Source organism: Rhea pennata, chromosome Z (genome assembly GCF_028389875.1).
Source record: "Rhea pennata isolate bPtePen1 chromosome Z, bPtePen1.pri, whole genome shotgun sequence".
In the NCBI taxonomy this organism is placed as follows: Eukaryota; Metazoa; Chordata; class Aves; order Rheiformes; family Rheidae; genus Rhea; species Rhea pennata.
The window spans coordinates 82,225,374-82,245,439 of NC_084702.1; the positions used below are offsets into that span (position 1 = coordinate 82,225,374).

At 48.0% G+C, this 20,066-nt stretch overlaps 1 protein-coding gene across 8 annotated transcripts in view; it reads left to right on the forward strand.

The window, feature by feature from the left end:
- ZNF532 (zinc finger protein 532) overlaps positions 1 to 10,339 on the forward strand; it is a 57,036-nt gene extending 46,697 nt beyond the window's left edge. For all 8 annotated transcript variants that reach the window (XM_062599178.1, XM_062599175.1, XM_062599176.1 and 5 more), the window contains 3 exons: positions 5,252 to 5,364; positions 7,091 to 7,238; positions 8,521 to 10,339. In XM_062599178.1, coding sequence (XP_062455162.1) covers positions 5,252 to 5,364; positions 7,091 to 7,238; positions 8,521 to 9,015 — 756 coding nt within the window. In that variant the 3' untranslated portion in view covers positions 9,016 to 10,339. The remainder of the gene's footprint in view (positions 1 to 5,251; positions 5,365 to 7,090; positions 7,239 to 8,520) is intronic.
- The last annotated feature ends 9,727 nt before the right edge of the window (positions 10,340 to 20,066 follow it).

A 20,066-nucleotide genomic window follows, 5' to 3' on the forward strand; every position in this document is an offset into this window, starting at 1 on the left:
GTTGTTACCCAGATTCATTCCAGCAAATTTAGGACAAGCGTAGCGTCATGGATGGTGTCGCAGGTAGCGTTCCTCGTGTTCTGAGAGCGACAGTGTCCTGCTGAGCACAGTCGTTCCACTGCTTTGCTGACTAAGTGGTTGAGGATGCATCCGTACTGTACAGTGGCCTCAGCAGAGATGCCTGAGCTGCTTTGGGTGAGCTGGTATGATTGTGCAGTGTAGTGCAGGGCCACATGGTGATCATCGCCATACTAAAAAGCTGTGCAACTCTGATATAGGATAGAGGTGGCACAGGTATATTGTTTTCAGCTTCAGAGCTAGCTTGGGAATGCCTGCAGTGTGCAGCAGTATGTGTTCTATTATCTTAGTATTGCATCCTCTCTGCCTCAGTCTAGCTTCTTGTTAGGAGAGAGAAACTATTGTTAAATAGAGACTTTCTAAAAGATGCTGTACTTTTTCATTAAGTGTGTTAAGTGTAAGCCATTTTTTTCTCTCATTTTTGCTGTTTCTTGAGAAGCCATAATATGCCTTCAGATACTAATTTTATAAATTTTATAAATTCTTTCCAAAGAATTGTGGTCATAAGCATACTGCAAAACCGTACTGCAAAATGTATTGATTAATCCATTAACATTAATGAGGATGTGCTCTGTGTACACAGTATCAGGTTTTCACCTTTAACAATTTAAGGAATAAATATGTTGATTTTCCTTCTTTTTTTTAATTGGCTTATAAAAAGAGAAATCTAGGTTGAGAAATACTGTGCCTCAAAAAGCATTATGGTAAAGACTATCCCCTCTTACTTCCAATACATTTGCCATATCGTGTTTCTTAATAACTGGGATGTTTTGTGTTTGCATAAGAGTGTTCAAAACTGCCTTTGGCCAGGAAGGCCAATGGTCTCCTGGGCTGCATTAGGAAGAGCGTTGCCAGCAGGTCGAGGGAGATGATCCTGCCCCTCTACTCAGCCCTGGGGAGGCCTCATCTCGAGTACTGTGTCCAGTTCTGGGCTGCCCAGTCCAAGAGAGACATGGAGCTACTGGAGAGAGTCCAGCGCAGGGCTGCGAGGATGCTCAGAGGGCTGGAGCACCTGCCCTGTGAGGAACGGCTGCGAGAGCTGGGCCTCTTCAGCCTGGGGAAGGGAAGGCTGAGGGGGGATCTGATCAATGTGGACAAGTACCTGAAGGGAGGGTGTCAAGGGGATGGGGACAAACTCTTTTCAGTTGTCCCATGTGACAGGACAAGAGGCAATGAGCAGAAATTGAAGCACAGGAAGTTCCACCTGAATATGAGGAGGAATTTCTTTCTATGAGAGTGACAGAGCATTGGGGCAGGTTGCCCAGAGAGGTTGTGGCGTCTCCTTGTCTGGAGATCTTCAAGGCCTGCCAGGATGCAACCCTGTCTACCATGCTCTACATGACCGTGCTGATCAGGGGGGTTGGACTAGATGATCTCCAGAGGTCCCTGCCAACCTCAACCATTCTGTGATTCTGTGATTCTTTCTTCCTATATGATTTTGATCTTGATAGTAAGAGGTCTCACTGAAATTGTCTTTACATTTATTCTTTAGTCATTCCAGCCATCACTTTTTGCTTATACAAACCTTCCACGATTCATTCCAGACCTTGAAGGAAATGATGATTTTCAGAAATAAGATCATCCCTACAGATCTCTGCTGCCTTTTAGATGTTGTAGCAGTTCAGGAGCAATGTAGCCACTATGGACAATATGAATATCAATATGAAATGCAGCATTCAGACAACAAATACAAGAAAAATGTTTTTCAGTTCCTTAAACATTCCTATAGGGCTTGAGCTTATTAGTATTTAGAACTGAGGATTTATTTTTTATTATTAATTTAGATCAGGCACAGAAAATGACTCATGTCATACTAAAATGTCCATGCAAATTATTGTACATCTCCATTGTAAGGAATTGGTCACTTCTTCAGAAGCCAAGAATAAATGAGCCAAACCTTAAATGTTATTCTCTGAGGAAAACCTTAACTGTTTGTGTTTTGGAGCTAAGCATAGGGACAGGTGTAGGATGGATACTCTGGAAGAGTCAAGATGGGTCCAATTTTAAACATGATCGGCAGGAAGAGGAGGACTGGGGAAAATGTGGGCCCGCTACTGAATGGGGCGGGGACTCTGGTGACAGGGGGTGCAGAGAAGGCAGAATTACTGAATGCCTTCTGTGCTTCAGTCCTCACTGCTAAGGGCAGCCCTCAGGAATCCTGCAGCCTGGACGTGAGGGAGAAAGTCTGGAGAAGGGAAGACTTTGCTTTGGTTGAGGAGGAAAGGATTAGAGACCTTCTGGGCAGGTTAGACATCCTCAAATCCATGGGCCCGGATGGGATGCACCAACACAGTACTGAGGGAGCTGGCAGATGTTGTTGCCAGGCTGCTCTCCATCCTCTTTGAAAGGTCCTGGAGAGCTGGAGAGGTGCCTGAGGACTGGAAGAAAGCCAGTGTCACTCCAGTCTTCAGAAAGGGCAAGAAGGAGGACCCAGGCAACTACAGGCCAGTCAGCCTCACCTCCATCGCTGGAAGGGTGATGGAACAGCTCCTTCTGGATGTCATCTCCAGACATATGGAGGACAAGAAGGTGATCAGGAGTAGTCAGCATGGATTCACCAAGGGGAAATCCTGCTTAACCAATCTGATAGCCTTCTCTGATGGAATGCCTGGCTGGGTGGATGAGGGGAGAGCAGTGGACATTGTGTCCCTTGACTTCAGCAAGGCTTCTGGCACTGTCTCCCATAACATCCTCCTAGAGAAGCTCAGGAGGTGTGGGTTAGACAAGTGGAGAGTGGGGTGGATTGAGAACTGGCTGAAAGGCAGAGCTCAGAGGGTTGTCATCAGTGGCATGGAGTCCAGCTGGAGGCCTGTGGCTAGTGGAGTCCCCCAGGGCTCAGGACTGGGTCCTGTCCTTTTCAACTTCTTCATCAATGACCTGGATGAGGGGACAGAGTGCCTCCTCAGCAAGTTTGCTGATGATCCCAAGCTGGGAGGAGGGGCTGACACACCGGAGGGCTGTGCTGCCATTCAGAGAGAGCTGGACAGGCTGGAGGGCTGGGCAGAGAGGAACCTCCTGAGGTTCAACAAGGGCAAGTGCAGGGTCCTGCACCTAGGGAGAAACAACCCCAGGCACCAGTACAAGCTGGGGGCTGACCTGCTGGAGAGCAGCTCTGCAGAGAAGGACCTGGGGGTGCTGGTGGATGACAAGTTGACCATGAGCCAGCAATGTGTCCTTGTGGCGAGGAAGGCCCATGGTATCCTGGGCTGCATTAGGAAGAGCGTTGCCAGCAGGTGGAGGGAGGTGATCCTGCCCCTCTACTCAGCCCTGGTGAGGCCTCATCTCAAGTACTGTGTCCAGTTCTGGGCTGCCCAGTGCAAGAGAGACATGGAGCTACTGGAGAGAGTCCAGCGCAGGGCTACGAGGATGATCAGAGGGCTGGAGCACCTGCCCTATGAGGAACGGCTGCGAGAGCTGGGCCTCTTCAGCCTGGGGAAGGGAAGGCTGAGGGGGGATCTGATCAATGTGGACAAGTACCTGAAGGGAGGGTGTCAAGGGGATGGGGACAAACTCTTTTCAGTTGTCCCATGTGACAGGACAAGAGGCAACGGGCAGAAATTGAAGCACAGGAAGTTCCACCTGACCATGAGGGGGAATTTCTTCCCCTTGAGAGTGACGGAGCCCTGGCCCAGGTTGCGCAGAGAGGTTGTGGAGTCTCCTTCTCTGGAGATCTTCAAGGCCCACCTGGATGCAACCCTGTCTACCATGCTCTAGGTGACCGTGCTGATCACCTAGCACGTGGGAGGTTGGACTAGATGATCTCCAGAGGTCCCTTCCAACCTTGCTGATTCTATGATTCTGTGATTAATCTAAGACTTTCACTGAGTGACCTCACCTGGAATAGTGGAACCAAATTACATAATTTTTCCAATAAACATAGGAAAGAGAAGGTTGTTGACTCTGTTAAAGAAAAATACCATCTCTGCTAGAACAAGAAAAAGAGATCCAGGAAATCTGATTTTCCTTCTAGACATTTGACTGGTTGCATGAGACTCTGCTGTTTCTTCCCTTGAACCTGAGTAGCAAGTGTAAGCCCTCTCAGACTAGAAGACTTGAAATCTGCGTCTAAGTGATCTGAGTTTCTTGCAGAGGTTTCCAGTAAAACCTATTTCTTCTTCAGACTCAGGATGCCTTGAGTCTGGCAGAAATTGTTACGCTGAATGGTGAGTGCAGGATCTTGGTCCTGACCAGATTGTTGGAAGTCAAGTTTGATTTTTTTTTTAATCACTGTTTGGATTTTCTTATTTCTATACAAGCTCCAAGACAGCAGAAAATTACAGATCTGAGCTTGAAAAATCCACATGTATGTGATAGGAAGCAGGAAATTTGATGGGGGCTATTTCAGCTACTCAGGCTGATAGGACAGGCCATCTGAACTCAGTTCTGAGATCTAGGACTGATGATGTGCTAGTAATTTAAAGGGTAGGACCATGTCATTTGCTCTTGGGACTTTTATAGGCCACAGTTTTGGAGACGTGTTACTTCTTCGGATTCTGGAACTCCTGTTGTCTGTTCTGGCTGAAATGCCATAGATAGAGACTACTAATCTTTTTCATTCCTTCCTTTTTTTCTTCTTCCACTTAATAAACTTTAATGCAAAACCAGTAGATTTCCACAAACAGATATCCCACAAGCTGACAACAGACCATATTTCTCCTTTCCTCCTGACTTTTCTAAGCCCCGTTAGTATTCTGCTTTGGTCCCTGTTTAATAGGTGCCCTTCACCCTTCGTCTTGTGGGTGACACACAACCTCTCTCAGTCAGCAAGTGCAGAAGTCATTTGGTAACGAGAAAGAGGAGGTTACTTTACAGTGAGAGCAGATGTCTCACTAACAGCCTTTATTGATCCAAAAATAACGCATTGATCTTCACTGCTTCCTTGGTGGAAGAAAATCACTTCATCTGCACTTTGCGGTACTGGTTTACCGTTGATGGATGGGGTGTGTGTGTGTGTGTGTGTGTGTAACTCCTGCTGGTCGTACTGCTTTGAAAGTGGTCTGGGACCCCTGACTCCTACAGTGTTGCTGTAGGAAGGGTATTTACTTGAAGATACAATACCAGATATTGGTAAGTGATGTTTCCTTCCTGTTACTAAAGGGTTGAACAGATGCACTACTTTCACTTACCTTTTTAAATTAATATATTTTTCTTCTTTTTTCTCCCCTCTCCAAAGCAAATGAAGAAACATCCTTGTCGACAATGTGACAAATCTTTCAGCTCATCCCATAGTTTGTGTCGTCACAATCGTATCAAACACAAAGGCATCAGGAAGGTTTATACATGCTCGTAAGTTCTACTTTTGTTGATTTTTAAAGGTACATAGAGACAGGGAAGAAGCCAGCAGGAAACATTCTTCATGGAATTTCTCTTCTTGATTGTATGAAAGCGTGTCATTGATTCAGATTAATCAGTTATTTACAGATACACAGATGAGCCAAAATATTTGGGCTGTTCTGCGTGCATAAAACGTAGCAAGCTACTCAAAATGCTTGTACATGACGTAAAGTTTGCTGTCCTTCACATGCTTTCATAAGCAAATGAGAAATCTAACTGAATTGAGAATTTCCATAGCTTATAGTTCTACAGTGGTTAATTTGTTTTTTAGGTTTCTCATACACAACCTTCTCTCCTAATCTATAGAAGCCAGTATTAACATAAAACAATTTGTAATGTCTAAAAATGCTTAATCAAATTTAAGTGGCTGGAGAGGTGATGCATTATTTGGTAGAAAGAGATGTCAATCAGATGAGATAGAAAATACAAACTTTCTATTTTATCTCTCCATTCTTATTCTAGTATGTATGTCCATATTGCAGAACTAAAGTTATGAAAATGGAGCTGCAAGCTGCAACCATTCGCTGTGGTTGAGATCGTAACAATCCCTTCTCTGCCTTAGTACCTGTGCTTTATTGTGGAAAGTAAAGAGGCAGTGGTGTGGGAACGTGAAGCACTGTCGTGGGTAGTGTTCAAACATAGTGCAGTATAACCTCCTGTCTCCCAGCATCATCTTTGCTTTACACGGCCTGTGTATCTGCTCATTTCTGTTGAACCGTGAAGTTGCACTTGGCCTTCCCTGCACCGGCTAGCCTAGGCACTATTTCACTTGGAATATGATGAGTAGCAAGATCCTGTGGGTTTTTTGAATTCTTCTTAGTGGAAAGCATATTGTAGCTCTCTGTTTTCATCTCAGAATCTCTACAGTTTGTTTCAGAGAAAGATACTGACTTTTTTTATTTTTTTTTTAATGTTTACTGTTTCGTTTAACTTAAAACTTCAGGAGAGAGACTCTGAAAGAGAGTGCTGCAGTTTAACTTCTTCCCTGCATTTTTTTTTTTTAGTTATTTTTGGCCATCCCTCTTCCAGACACTTGCACAATACCACCTACCCAATATGTTATATCATTGTTAGAGCTCAAGAGAAATCACATACCTTCCAGAATCATGTGAGTGATTCAGAACTGCTGTAGCTGGTTCTGTGTAGGAGAACAAAGCAGATTGTGGGTAGTTTTGTTCTGCTAGTTAGTTTGAGGTTGGAAAGGGAGCTGAGAAGGGATGATTAGTTCCAAGCAGATAAAGAGTTTAGACATGAATGCAGAATTAGGTGACATTTGAAGCTAGCATTCATCCTATATGGATGATGATTGTTTTTCCAGTGAAATTTAGATTAAGGAGAACTCTGGAAAGTGTATGATAGAAATGTACAATTTGGTGATGTGCAAAAAGAAGCTCAGGTGCTCCCAGCTTTTATTCTGACCTACACAATGTAAAATTTTGGATATTACCTCAAAAGAACTTCTCATTTGCTGTAAATTTAAGTTGTTCAAACATTTTAAATTTATTTTGTAATTATGCTTATTTTGTTATAATACGTAACTGTGCAATTGATTGGAAAAAGATTGGTGCTATCTTTAATAGATTGTACTCTTGTCTGGACTTATTTACAGATCCTATTTATATTCATCAGAATACTGTTAAGGATCATGTTTGAGTCAGTTTGCTTTGTGTTTATGTAGGCACTGCCCAGATTCAAGACGTACTTTCACCAAACGGTTGATGTTGGAAAAACATATTCAGTTAATGCATGGCATTAAAGACCCTGATGTAAAAGAAATGACTGAATCAACCAATATAGAGGAAAGGGAAGTAAAAGAAGATACAAAGGTAATCACTTAGAAAATTCTTCTTGTCATAAAAAGAGGATTTTTTTGTGGGTATACCTTCAGGATTTTTAAATAGATACAGCTATTTTGATCCCACAGAAGTCTCATCTTCTGTGAAGTCCTGCCCCAAGAATCTGAGAGGCTCCCTGAAGAACTTCTGTCATGCTTGAACTGGAGCGTGGTTCTTGAAAGACATTGTTTGATTTTAGTCACTGAATGATAGCATATGTTGTGATGGCACTTTTATGTTGGTGATTTGTTTTAAGACCATCTTTCAGAACCCTGCAACTAAGTCCTCTCATAGCTGTAGGCAAACTACAGGTTACATAAAAGCAATGTGAGCTGCTTCCAAAGACTCAGAAGAGGTACTTCAGCATCAGATTTACTGGTCACAGATTGTACAGGGAAATTGATTTCAATCTGATGCTGAGCGATAGGAGGAAGTATGTTAGGGGAGTGTTGTAAGAAGACAGCCCTGTCCAAAAACTTTTTACATGGGGAGATTGTTAACAGCATTTTTCAAGTGCTCTGTGTGGTAAAACTTTTCACTTGTGATACCATATCAAAGGCTGACAGTAGAGGCACAAGCACAGATGTTTTTAAAAATGTACTGTTCATTGTCTTTTACATGACTGTTTTTCAACACAATATATTGTCTGCTTATTTAAATGTTAAAAATATGGCTGCTATATACATTGTCTTTTTGAAGCATCATAGGGCATATGTGAGCTAAAGAGAATGCAGGGATTCTTGAGAAATATTCTTGTCAGTGCAGTAACAAGGAGAATAAAAAGCAATCCATTTAATTAGTAATAAAGGTTGTACATGTTGATTCATTCTTTGGCAATATGTTAGTGTAGCTATTAACAGTCAGGAGATGACCTGCCATATGAAACTTTATGCATGAAATAAAATTATAATTGTAGTTTCTGAAGGTAGTGCTAAAGAGTTCAGATGTTCTGACAGAACATTCTACATTATGTAATTGTAGTTGTATTGTGTAGTTGGATGCAGTTATACTTGCAAAAGTTTGTTCATGTTTATCCAGTGCATTAGATACTATAACTCAATCAGAGCTGGCAAAATAAATTTTACATATAATTTATAGTAAAAAAAAATCTGATATCTACAAAATGTAATTGCTTGTATGATTTCAAATACTGTCTTTATCCAAGTTTTACTGGCATCTACCCGGGGAAGGATTTTGAAGTTTGCAAGTCACAAACAGTTAAGAAATGAACTCTGTTTTTATGATTACGTGAAATACTCTTTGTCTTCTTTAGATTCCTAGTCCAAAGCGTAAAATGGAGGAACCTGTACTGGAGTTCAGGCCTCCACGAGGTGCAATCACTCAGCCATTGAAGAAGCTGAAGATAAATGTTTTTAAAGTTCACAAGTGTGCTGTGTGTGGCTTCACAACAGAAAATCTTCTCCAGTTTCACGAACATATTCCTCAGCATAAGTCTGATGGCTCTTCATACCAGTGCAGGGAATGTGGACTCTGCTACACATCTCATGTGTCTCTCTCCAGACATCTTTTCATTGTACATAAGCTGAAGGAGCCTCAACCAGTATCAAAACAGAATGGGTCTGGAGAGGATAATCAGCAAGAAAATAAACCCAGCCATGAGGATGACTCATCTGACAATTCGGTATCGGACAGAAAATGCAAAGTGTGCGCAAAGACTTTTGAAACTGAAGCGGCCTTAAATACTCACATGAGAACACATGGCATGGCCTTCATTAAGTCAAAAAGAATGAGTTCAGCTGAAAAGTGATCAGATTATTTAGGACGCAGAAATCTCTCTCCACATTGGAATATTAATGACATTTTTGTTACAGAAAGTTCATAGTATAATAGTGTTAACAGTACTGTTCAGGCTGTTGCAATATATTCTGCATAAATGTGTCCTCTTCACCTCATTGTCTATGCTCTCAAAACCATTAAAGCAGTATTTGAGTTGAAAAGAGTTTGTATATATTTAAGCTAATAACTTTTATACTCTTTGTTACGTGTTTGTATTGGTATCTAGTGGAAAATCTGTTTTTGTTTAGTTTCTGTTTTTTGTAGTGAGTTTCTTTAAAACAGAGTTCTTAGTGCTGGGGCAGTTGGGTGGGTTCTCTTAAATTGTGTCTTACATGAATGCTTCTGAAAGAAAGGTTGGGTGATGCGAGTGCATCGCAGGCAGTGCTTGCGGGAGGGCAGAAAGGGCAAGCAAGCCTAAGGAGCAGTTTTAAATTCCACCAGACTTTTGCTTCCAAATGGCTAAGGAAGCTTTTAAACTTTCTCTAAAAAATTATCGCTGCACGTGTAGCGTGCAGTGACGGTTTTAAGCAGCAACTGCGGAACAGGAACAGGTACAGACCCTTTAGAATGATAAAGTACTTCTGAAAAGTATAATTGCACAACTATGTATCATGAAGTAATTTTTTAGGCCTTGCCATCAGGTGCTCTGGATTAAAAAAATAAGATATAACTAGAGGACTAGGTTTATAATTATGATGTATTTTGTCATGTAATTTATTAAACATTATATAGAAGTGAGTAAACAGCATTATGTATTTTCCTTTTTCTGGTTCTTGAAAGAAAATAGTTAACCCTTGCTGCAGGGGTTGATACTTCCCAGCTCGGTATGCAAATGCCAAATGTTCTGGTGCTCAGTGTTAGGTGAAACCACAGCTGTCTAGGAGCTGACACACCAGCCTATGTACATACAACTGGGCCTTTTGACTTTAGCACAGACCGTATGAAGCTAGTTCAATCATTTCAAACGTGTATCTAATATCACTAGTTATGCTTTCACGAAGAGCAGAAATGGTACCATACTGTCCCTTTCATATATAGTTCTCTGTGAGAGTTATATTTTTGTTTTTTGGTTTTGGGGTTTTTTTGCATTTTATACCTTGTATGTATCCCTAAAAAATTTTGTACTTTTTTTTAAAACAAATTGTGTATATATAGATAGCTGCATGAAATACAGTAGTAATTGTTCGGTTCCTTAAAAGTCTTGCTGCTGTCAGATGTTATTATACACTATGTCCATTATAACTGTATTAAACACATTTCATATGTAAATAAATGTGGAGCATTTTGCCCCTAAAGATTTGTGAGATTCTGTTATTTATCATTAAATTTTAACAATTTTAAAGACTGAAATGTTGGAAAAAATATGGGTCCTTCTCACCTTCCTCTGTAAACGTTCTTAATCATTCTGGAAATTGTGTGTCAGATCTCTCAGTTCTGCTTTCTCTCTCATCCTCACTCCTGATTTGGTTCGTTGGTAAATGCTTGTTACCCCATTCCATTACTCGGGTATCGCGTGGTCCTAAGGTGCTTCTCCCTCCTAGAGCGTAGAGCCGGCGCTGCCGGTCGTAGTGTGTAGTGCGCACCGGCCATCACTGCCCTGTCATTACGTGTTTACCTCTTTAAACACTTGTTTGTTGATGTGCACTGTCAACTGTACAACAAATGAGTTATCACTATGCAGAATGGTGTTTTGTATACAGTGAACAGACAATAAAAGTTAAATTTTCACAGCCATTATTAATCCTTTTTATTTATTTTCTCTTTTCCTGGCCTTGCACCTACCAAGGATACTGTGAGCCAGTAGCTGAGTCACCATTTGTAGTCCCCAGAGGCCAAACGTCAGCAGTAAGAGACAAGCCAGCAGTGATTCAAAGTCTTCTGAAAGTTACGGGGCAGCTGCGTGGAGTCGTTCAGTGGTCACAGTCCTCCTGCGTCAGATGGGAGCAGTGGAGGGAAGGTCCCGCGCTGCCTCTGCTGCCCGAACTGGCCCTGAGCGTCTGCCTGGGACTTCATCTCACCAGGGCAAGTGAGTGGGGTTCAGCTGCGTGGCAGTTGGCTCTCTCCAGTTTGGGGGGATTTTTTAATTGGGAGCTCTCCTTCCAGGAACCTCCGGAAGGGTTAGTGGATAGGGGGTCTTGAACTGCCCTGCACTGTCCTGAGACGTCTGTATCAGCATTTTTATACGTGAGGGTGTAGCACAAACTATAGCTTTTGCTTCCTGGCACTGCTTTGACCAAAGGTCTCCAGGCAGATGGAAATCTGTGCAGCTGGGCCAAGGGTCAGAGCTCTCTCACGGACGTTTGTTGTTTCTTTTTACGTCCAGCTGGACCTCAAAAAAGAGATCTGGTAGGGCAATTCATATCATGATGTTTCTTGCCTGGTATGACTTGCCTCGTCCTCTGGAGTTTGGTGACGTTTTCCCTCTGCATCTTCTAAGCAACTCAAGGTTCTTCGGTGCTGGCAATGTTAGGTCGCCTCTCCTTCCTTCCAGGGTAAACTGTACCTCTTCATGCAGACTGATCGCCAACCGTTACTCCACTAGTGATTTCCTGGTAATGACTGACTGACTGACTTGTTTATTGGAATTTTGCTTGGTCTTGCACAAAGCAAGCTTCACACTCTTATTTGGTTGACCCTTTCAGAAATGATGGCAAAATTTCCAATAAATTTATTTATAAAAAGAAAAAAGAAAAAAACAGCATATTGCCACAGCCAGCAAAGATGGCACAAAGAAGGGAATGTATGAGATGTTTCCTGTGTGTCTTTGATACCAGCAAACCAGTATGAAGCAGCCCACACAACTGCAGTGGTCTCAGCATCAAGGACAGCTGCTGGCAAGCTGTGCTGAAAAGGGGAATGAGAAGGAAGGAAACAAATTTGTGACCTCTCCTCCTTTTCATCCTGTTTGTTTTGCTGCTCGGCTGAAAGGGGAGTAACTAAAACCTTCCCAATAGCCCAGATTTGGGCTATTCCCAAAGCTACTGCTGAGGCATGAACTGAAAATGAACATCACAGCTGCAGTCTGAATGAACCCAGCTCTGGTTTGGTTTATGTTAGCAGCAAATTCAAGTTGTTTCCTTCAAGAAAAGGAAATAAGCCCTAAGTAGGGAATTCTCTGGAGAGGCTTCCAAATCTTGGGAATGGCAGGAGCGACAGGAGTCATAGGAAGGCAAATCTGCTCCACACCTGCAGCAGGATTTCCAGGTGGCCACAGGCAAGGTTTGGTTTTCAGAAAGGATTGATGAATGAGAGGGAACCAAAGAGATGAGATTGTTGGCTCATAATTTACCTGCCTGTAAATCTTACCCAAAGGTTATTACATATCAAACCTATAATAAACCTTGAGAATTTCTTCTCCTATACACACATTTTGGAGTTAGGAAGAATTTCCTATTCTACATTGCAAATTTGAAACACAAAGCTGCTGAATACCTTGTCCCGGGCATTTGGGATAAATAGGAAATTCAGCTCTGCCTCCAGAGCTTCAGATCCGGGCTGTGAGGGGTCTGCGCTGCGAGGGGTCCGGGCTGCGAGGGGTCTGGGCTGCGAGGGGTCTGCGCTGCGAGGGATCCGGGCTGTGAGGGGTCCGGGCTGCGAGGGGTCTGCGCTGCGAGGGGTCTGCGCTGCGAGGGATCCGGGCTGTGAGGGATCCGCACTACGAGGGGTCTGCGCTGTGAGGGGTCCGGGCTGCGAGGGGTCCGGGCTGTGAGGGGTCCCGGCTGCGAGGGGTCTGGGCTGCGAGGGGTCCGGGCTGTGAGGGGTCCGGGCTGCGAGGGGTCCGGGCTGCGAGGGGTCTGCGCTGTGAGGGGTCCGGGCTGCGAGGGGTCCGGGCTGCGAGGGGTCTGCGCTGCGAGGGGTCTGGGCTGCGAGAGGTCTGCGCTGTGAGGGGTCCGGGCTGCGAGGGGTCTGTGCTGCAAGGGGTCCGGGCTGCGAGGGGTCCGGGCTGCGAGGGGTCCGTGCTGCGAGGGGTCCGGGCTGCGAGGGGTCTGCGCTGTGAGGGGTCCGGGCTGCGAGGGGTCCGGGCTGTGAGGGGTCTGCGCTGCGAGGGGTCCGGGCTGCGAGGGGTCCGGGCTGCGAGAGGTCTGCGCTGCGAGGGGTCCGGGCTGCGAGGGGTCTGCGCTGTGAGGGGTCCGGGCTGCGAGGGGTCTGGGCTGCGAGAGGTCTGCGCTGCGAGGGGTCCGGGCTGCGAGGGGTCTGCGCTGTGAGGGGTCCGGGCTGTGAGGGGTCCGGGCTGCGAGGGGTCCGGGCTGCGAGGGGTCTGCGCTGCGAGGGGTCTGGGCTGCGAGGGGTCTGGGCTGCGAGGGGTCTGCGCTGCGAGGGGTCTGGGCTGCGAGGGGTCTGCGCTGTGAGGGGTCCGGGCTGCAAGGGGTCCGGGCTGCGAGGGGTCCGGGCTGCGAGGGGTCTGCGCTGTGAGGGGTCCGGGCTGCGAGGGGTCCGGGCTGCGAGGGGTCTGCGCTGCGAGGGGTCTGCGCTGTGAGGGGTCCGGGCTGTGAGGGGTCCGGGCTGCGAGGGGTCTGGGCTGCGAGGGGTCTGCGCTGTGAGGGGTCCGGGCTGCGAGGGGTCCGGGCTGCAAGGGGTCTGCGCTGCGAGGGGTCTGCGCTGTGAGGGGTCCGGGCTGCGAGGGGTCCGGGCTGCGAGGGGTCTGGGCTGCGAGGGGTCTGGGCTGCGAGGGGTCTGCGCTGCGAGGGGTCTGGGCTGCGAGGGGTCCGGGCTGTGAGGGGTCTGCGCTGTGAGGGGTCCGGGCTGCGAGGGGTCTGCGCTGTGAGGGGTCCGGGCTGCGAGGGGTCCGGGCTGCAAGGGGTCCGGGCTGCGAGGGGTCCGGGCTGCGAGGGGTCTGCGCTGTGAGGGGTCCGGGCTGCGAGGGGTCCGCGCTGCGAGGGGTCTGCGCTGTGAGGGGTCCGGGCTGCGAGGGGTCCGGGCTGCAAGGGGTCTGCGCTGCGAGGGGTCTGCGCTGCGAGGGGTCCGGGCTGCGAGGGGTCCGGGCTGTGAGGGGTCTGCGCTGTGAGGGGTCCGGGCTGCGAGGGGTCCGGGCTGCGAGGGGTCTGGGCTGTGAGGGGTCTGGGCTGTGAGGGGTCTGCGCTGTGAGGGGTCTGGGCTGTGAGGGGTCTGGGCTGCGAGGGGTCCGGGCTGCGAGGGGTCCGGGCTGCGAGGGGTCCGGGCTGTGAGGGGTCTGCGCTGCAAGGGGTCTGGGCTGCGAGGGGTCCGGGCTGTGAGGGGTCCGGGCTGCGAGGGGTCCGGGCTGCGAGGGGTCCGGCCTGCAAGGGGCCTGGGCTGCGAGGGGTCTGGGCTGCGAGGGGTCCGGGCTGCGAGGGGTCCGGCCTGCAAGGGGTCCGGGCTGTGAGGGGTCTGCGCTGCGAGGGGTCTGGGCTGTGAGGGGTCTGCGCTGCGAGGGGTCCGGGCTGTGAGGGGTCTGCGCTGTGAGGGGTCCGGGCTGTGAGGGGTCTGCGCTGTGAGGGGTCCGGGCTGCGAGGGGTCCGGGCTGCGAGGGGTCCGGCCTGCAAGGGGCCTGGGCTGCGAGGGGTCTGGGCTGCGAGGGGTCCGGGCTGCGAGGGGTCCGGCCTGCAAGGGGTCCGGGCTGTGAGGGGTCTGCGCTGCGAGGGGTCTGGGCTGCGAGGGGTCTGCGCTGTGAGGGGTCTGCGCTGTGAGGGGTCCGGGCTGCGAGGGGTCCGGGCTGCGAGGGGTCTGCGCTGTGAGGGGTCTGCGCTGCGAGGGGTCCGGGCTGCGAGGGGTCCGGGCTGCGAGGGGTCCGGGCTGTGAGGGGTCCGGGCTGCGAGGGGTCCGGGCTGCGAGGGGTCTGCGCTGTGATGGGTCCGGGCTGCGAGGGGTCTGGGCTGCGAGGGGTCCAGGCTGCGAGGGGTCCGGGCTGCGAAGGGCCCGGGCAGCGCAGACGCCGGGGTGAGGGGCAGCTCGCGCGTTGCACCGTCCTGCCCGGCGCAGAGACCCGGCAGCGGCGCAGACGGCCGCGCTGGGCCGGCACGTGGCAGCGGGTCCCCCGCGCCCCCGGGGTCTGCGCCCGCATCGGTGCAGCAGCCCCCGCGATACGGTGCACGTGGGGCTGTGCTCCCCGGTCTGCCTCTGAGCTCAGCTGCAGACGTGCCCGAGCCGGGTGACGCGGAGCGGCCGTGCAGTGCACGGCCACCTCGGCCCCCGCGCAGAGCTGCCCTGGGTTGTGCAGCGCCTTGCACGCGCGCGAGCCGCCACGCCAGCCCGCGTGGCAGCGGCCCGCGGCGCCGCCCGGCCCACCCTTGCCTTGCCGTGCCCGGGGGACCTGCCCGCTCGTGCCCCGTGGGCGCTCTCGCCGCGCCGCGGGCCCGACCCGTTGGCCACGGCTGCTGCACTTGGGACTCGGCTTTGGTTGTTTTTGGAGACCATTTACAGACGCACAGCGCGACCTGCCAGAGGCCCAAATGTTCTCCATTCTTAACGTCTGCGCACCTGCGGGGAATTCGGTATGTCAGGTCTGTTTAGTTTGAAAAGGATTTTTTATATAACTCTGACCTTTCCATTCTGCTAATATTACCTTTCTCGGTACACCTAACACACACACGCAGCTGCGAGGCCAATAATGGGACAAAGAAAAAACCTATTTTATCTTAAAACCTTTCTCAAATATTAGGACACTTTAGGAGTGAATTCTTTGTATTTGAATTTCAGATTGTTATTAAAAGGTTATCTGTCTAGGCTCCCCAAAGGAGTGAAAAGAGAAGTATAGACCACAGCAAACACAAGGTGCTCGACCTACATCCCTGGCGTCTCTTACAACCAGATCTGTAGCCAGAGGCGGTTGCAGAAGGAGTATGAAAGACTGGGTGTCCTGTGTCCCCTTTCCCTTGGAAAGAAATTGTATTTTCTCTTCTACAAGTGAGTGCACAGAAATTGGTTATTTTGCTGTCATCCCTCCCGCCGCTGGAAACGGGACCGCTTTCCTTACCGGGGGTCCAGCGGCCCTTTGAGGGGGCCGCAGCGCAACACCGCCAGGGCTTCGACGGTGACGCGGAGGGATGCACGGGTGCGGACGGGTTGTCCCTCCGCCCCATGCAGCACGGCCACGGCCACCCTGCCCCACCAGCCCCAGGGCCCGGCAAGGCGGGGAAAATGACCCAGATTCATCTGGGAAATGAACTGGAGGCACTGCAGTTTTCTTCTCTGACTCCCTGGTTTCTGCTTTGAAGGAGAAAATTTATCTGGAGCACTAATGTAACTATTAGCAAAATAATCTGAACTTTGTATCCCCCACAGATGTGTCCTTTAATGTGATTTGGCAGAAGCCTTTATCCGTTTTGTTTATTTTATATTCTCAGATCCTGCTATTCTGCATTCACAGACTCTAATACGACGGTGTTGATACGGATGCACTGCATTACAAGTGGCAGTCTGGCCACGGCCTGGCTGGCGTTGCCACCGCACTGCGTGACACATTGATATTCAAGGTCAAGCACGATGATATTTCCTGTTTAAAGTGACTGACACTCTTTCAGTTAAAATGCAGAGCAATTCCTGATGAATGCAATCGGGCCATAACTGGAGGAGCTACTTTCTCAAAACACCGCCTGCTTATTACATTTACATACTGCCACTGTTAACGAAATGAACGGGGCCCTTCATACGCACAGAAATGTCTCTTTATCAAGCAACTTCAGAATTACTCATCTCACCAAGATTTGTCCCACACATGATGTGCTCCTCTCACGTAATGTCGGGCATTTTCCAAATGCTCATAAAAGTCAAGGCATAAGCATCAAATAGCAGACCTTATGGCTAGGGGCCAAATTTGTCTCCACAGAACTCAGCAGGGACCAGATCTTCTTACATGGTGCTATGATTGAGATCACCAAGTGCCATCACATACGTTTCTTTTTTGTTTTCTTGGATACCGTTTAGCCTCAGTTATTCAAGCACAGGTTAAGCAAATAGTAAAGTAAATGAGTATTATTATCAGACAGCTTGGCTGCTGGTGTAACATTGCTGATATTCCCAGGCAAAACAGTTACAGGAAGAGAGAACAGATCAGAAACTTAAGGGTATAAAAGATCACAAAAATAAATAGTTCAAGAACAACATTAGGGTGCCAAGAAATTGAGAGTCTTAGATAAACTTGAAAAAAACATCAAACCTGTCCAGGAAAGAAAATGCGCTGCGAAGGCACAGAGGTGACGTGAGCTTTGCCCTGCTGAGCAGTTACAGCCGGGCTCTGAGCCTTACGGCAGTGTCCAGCCGTGGCTCGCGAAGCAGTGCGCAGCATCGGGGCAGTGCCGCAAGCCCGTGGGGAGGGAGCACTCTGCTGTGAGGGTGACGGAGCGCTGGGGCAGGCCGCCCAGAGAGCTTGTGGAGTCTCCTTCTCTGGAGATATTCAAAAGATGTCTGGACACCATCCTGGGCAATGTGCTCTAGGTGGCTCTCCTTGAGCAGGGGGGTTGGACTAGATGATCTCCAGAGGTCCCTTCCAACCGCAACCCTTCTGTGATTCTGCTCTCCATCCTCCTCCTCACCCTTGCCAGTCTCTGCTAGCATCATCTCAGCCACAGCTCAGGGACCAGGCGTCATGGGGGTCCCAGACCTTTCTGTCCCGTCCCCTTGACACCCTCCCTTCAGGTACTTGTACACACTGATCAGATCCCCCCTCAGTCGTCTCTCCTCCTGGCTAAACAGGCCCAGCTCTCGCATCCATTCCTCATAGGGCAGATGCTCCAGCCTTCTGATCATCTTTGTAGCCCTGCGCTGGACTCTCCCCAGTAGCTCCATGTCTCTCTTGGACTGGGCAGCCCAGAACTGGACACAGTACTCGAGATGAGGCCTCCCCAGGGCTGAGTAGAGGGGCAGGATCACCTCCCTCGACCTGCTGGCAACACTCTTCCTAATGCACCCCAGGACACCATTGGCCTTCTTGGCTACAAGGGCACATTGCTGGCTTAATGCCATCTTAATGTTCTCTTCCTCACCTCCGCAAAAAAAATGAAACCCAACCCAGGTCATCAAGATATTACTGTTCGATAAGGATGAAATATTTCCTTCTGTTAGTATTTTTAAAAAACTTTCTACTTCTCCCTCATTTACTCTTGGACAATTTTCAAAATTAACCTTTTTTTCTCCCCACTTTAAAAAGTCTATATATATTGTTCCAATTATTTCTTATTTTGCTGTGGGTATTTTTTTCCTAGTTCTTAGGGGAACAGAAAGGAAAAGAGGACATTGTTTGTCAAATACAATCAAATATTTACATACTTTGATCCTTCCCTCTCCTTATCTCTTCCCCAAAAGAGCCCCAAATTATTTTCACATATAACATTCCCTGGAAAAAATGCACTCGGTTGTAATCATATTAGCTATCCAGATACTGGTTGCAGAGCAGACTAAAAATGTTGAATCATACATTTAGAAATACGATCATGGAAAGCGACATTCTGTCTGAAAGTTGTGCCTATGAATAGATCTTTGCTATCTACCGAGATGGATAATAAGATTCATGAGAAAAGTTACACAGGACAAAAACCATGTACACTCCAAAGAAACCTTTGACTCCCGGCAGTGTGGCAGGAGACACAGAAATTTTTACTGCGGACGATGGCAAACATAACTGTGCAGAAACTGCTCCTAACTCAGGGGCTGCTGCCAGAGTGCAGGGGCTCATACCAGGAGTCCCTCCTGCTGGCAGCACCCACCAGCCACAGCAAGGCAGCAGCCACTCTGGGGGTAAAATCCCAACACATACCCAGAACACACATTAGAAACCCCCTTTGGAAATCGCTTCCCCAAAGAATTACGTGTGTGTGCTGCTGCCAGCATGATATGGGTAAATTAATGGTGTTTTTGAGGCTGATCAGAAAAGATAAAGACATTGTTCATGGCTGGGACAGAGCAGGTGCAGGCAGTTTTAAAAGTGCTTCCTTCAGCTGCTCCCCCAGGGAAGGTGCCATCACCATAACTTCCTCTAAAGGGAGCCTCTCCTGAGAAATACACACTGCAGGGTGAGTGTATGGACTGGTATCTAACACAACTTCAGAGTGTCAGCTGAACACAAAACAGAATCAGCTCAAGTAGCAATTTCTGTGATGAGACCATCTAGCCAACCAAGACCAAACTGCGGCCACTGACAAAAGCCACGGAACTGTCATCAGCCATTTCATGCAACTGCTGACCTGGGAGATACCTGGCCTGATGAGCTCATGGTCCAGAAAACCACCCCACAAGCTCCAAGCTGACATCAGCAAGGACCTGATATAGAGGAACAGCAAATTCAAGTGGACTCTCTCCACATCATAGAAACATCAGCAATTGAAATGGTTATGATTCCTCCCAGGATTATCAAATGTTGGCTTTCTGCTCCTTTCTAAACAGAAGAGTGAATCAAAGAGAACAGTCTAACTTGCACCAACTTGGTGCTTGAGGAAAGGAGAAAAGAGGAGACAAGAGGACAGGACAGGACAGGACACTGCAGTAAATTTCAAAGACTAGTTACAAAGGAATCTTTGATGAGATGTTTTAAATTAAAAAAGCATTGCTGTCCAGCTAGCACTTAACATCCTGAAAGCAAATAACGGAAATATTATTGAGATGAAAGCCAGGTAAATCTGAATGCAATACAAAACCAAAATGAGACACAACGGGCAATATAAGGAGCCCCTTGGAAGCATGCACTGAAAATAATAGATAAATCAGGACCTACACTAAGCCCCAAGGAAATGTCAGTACTTAGATTTTCAGTAACTGAAAACATAGCCTTTCAGACGAGTGAGACTCAAGCCAGAAAGGCCCATTAATAACCCCAAACATTAAGGCCTACACTTCCAGTACTGTCAGGTCATTTTGAGTGCCCTGCCTGTTGGGGGTCCAATTTAAGTGACCTTTAATGGGATTTCAAAGGCAAGGCATGCAGCATTGCCTGAGACTACTTGGTGTGCAGTCTGAGGCATCTGAAATGACTTCGAAATCACTTTTGAAAGCAAAGGTGTGTACCTTGAGTCATATTCCACTGCACTGTTTTTCACACACACAGAAAACAACCTTTGAGTATGTCAGTAAATA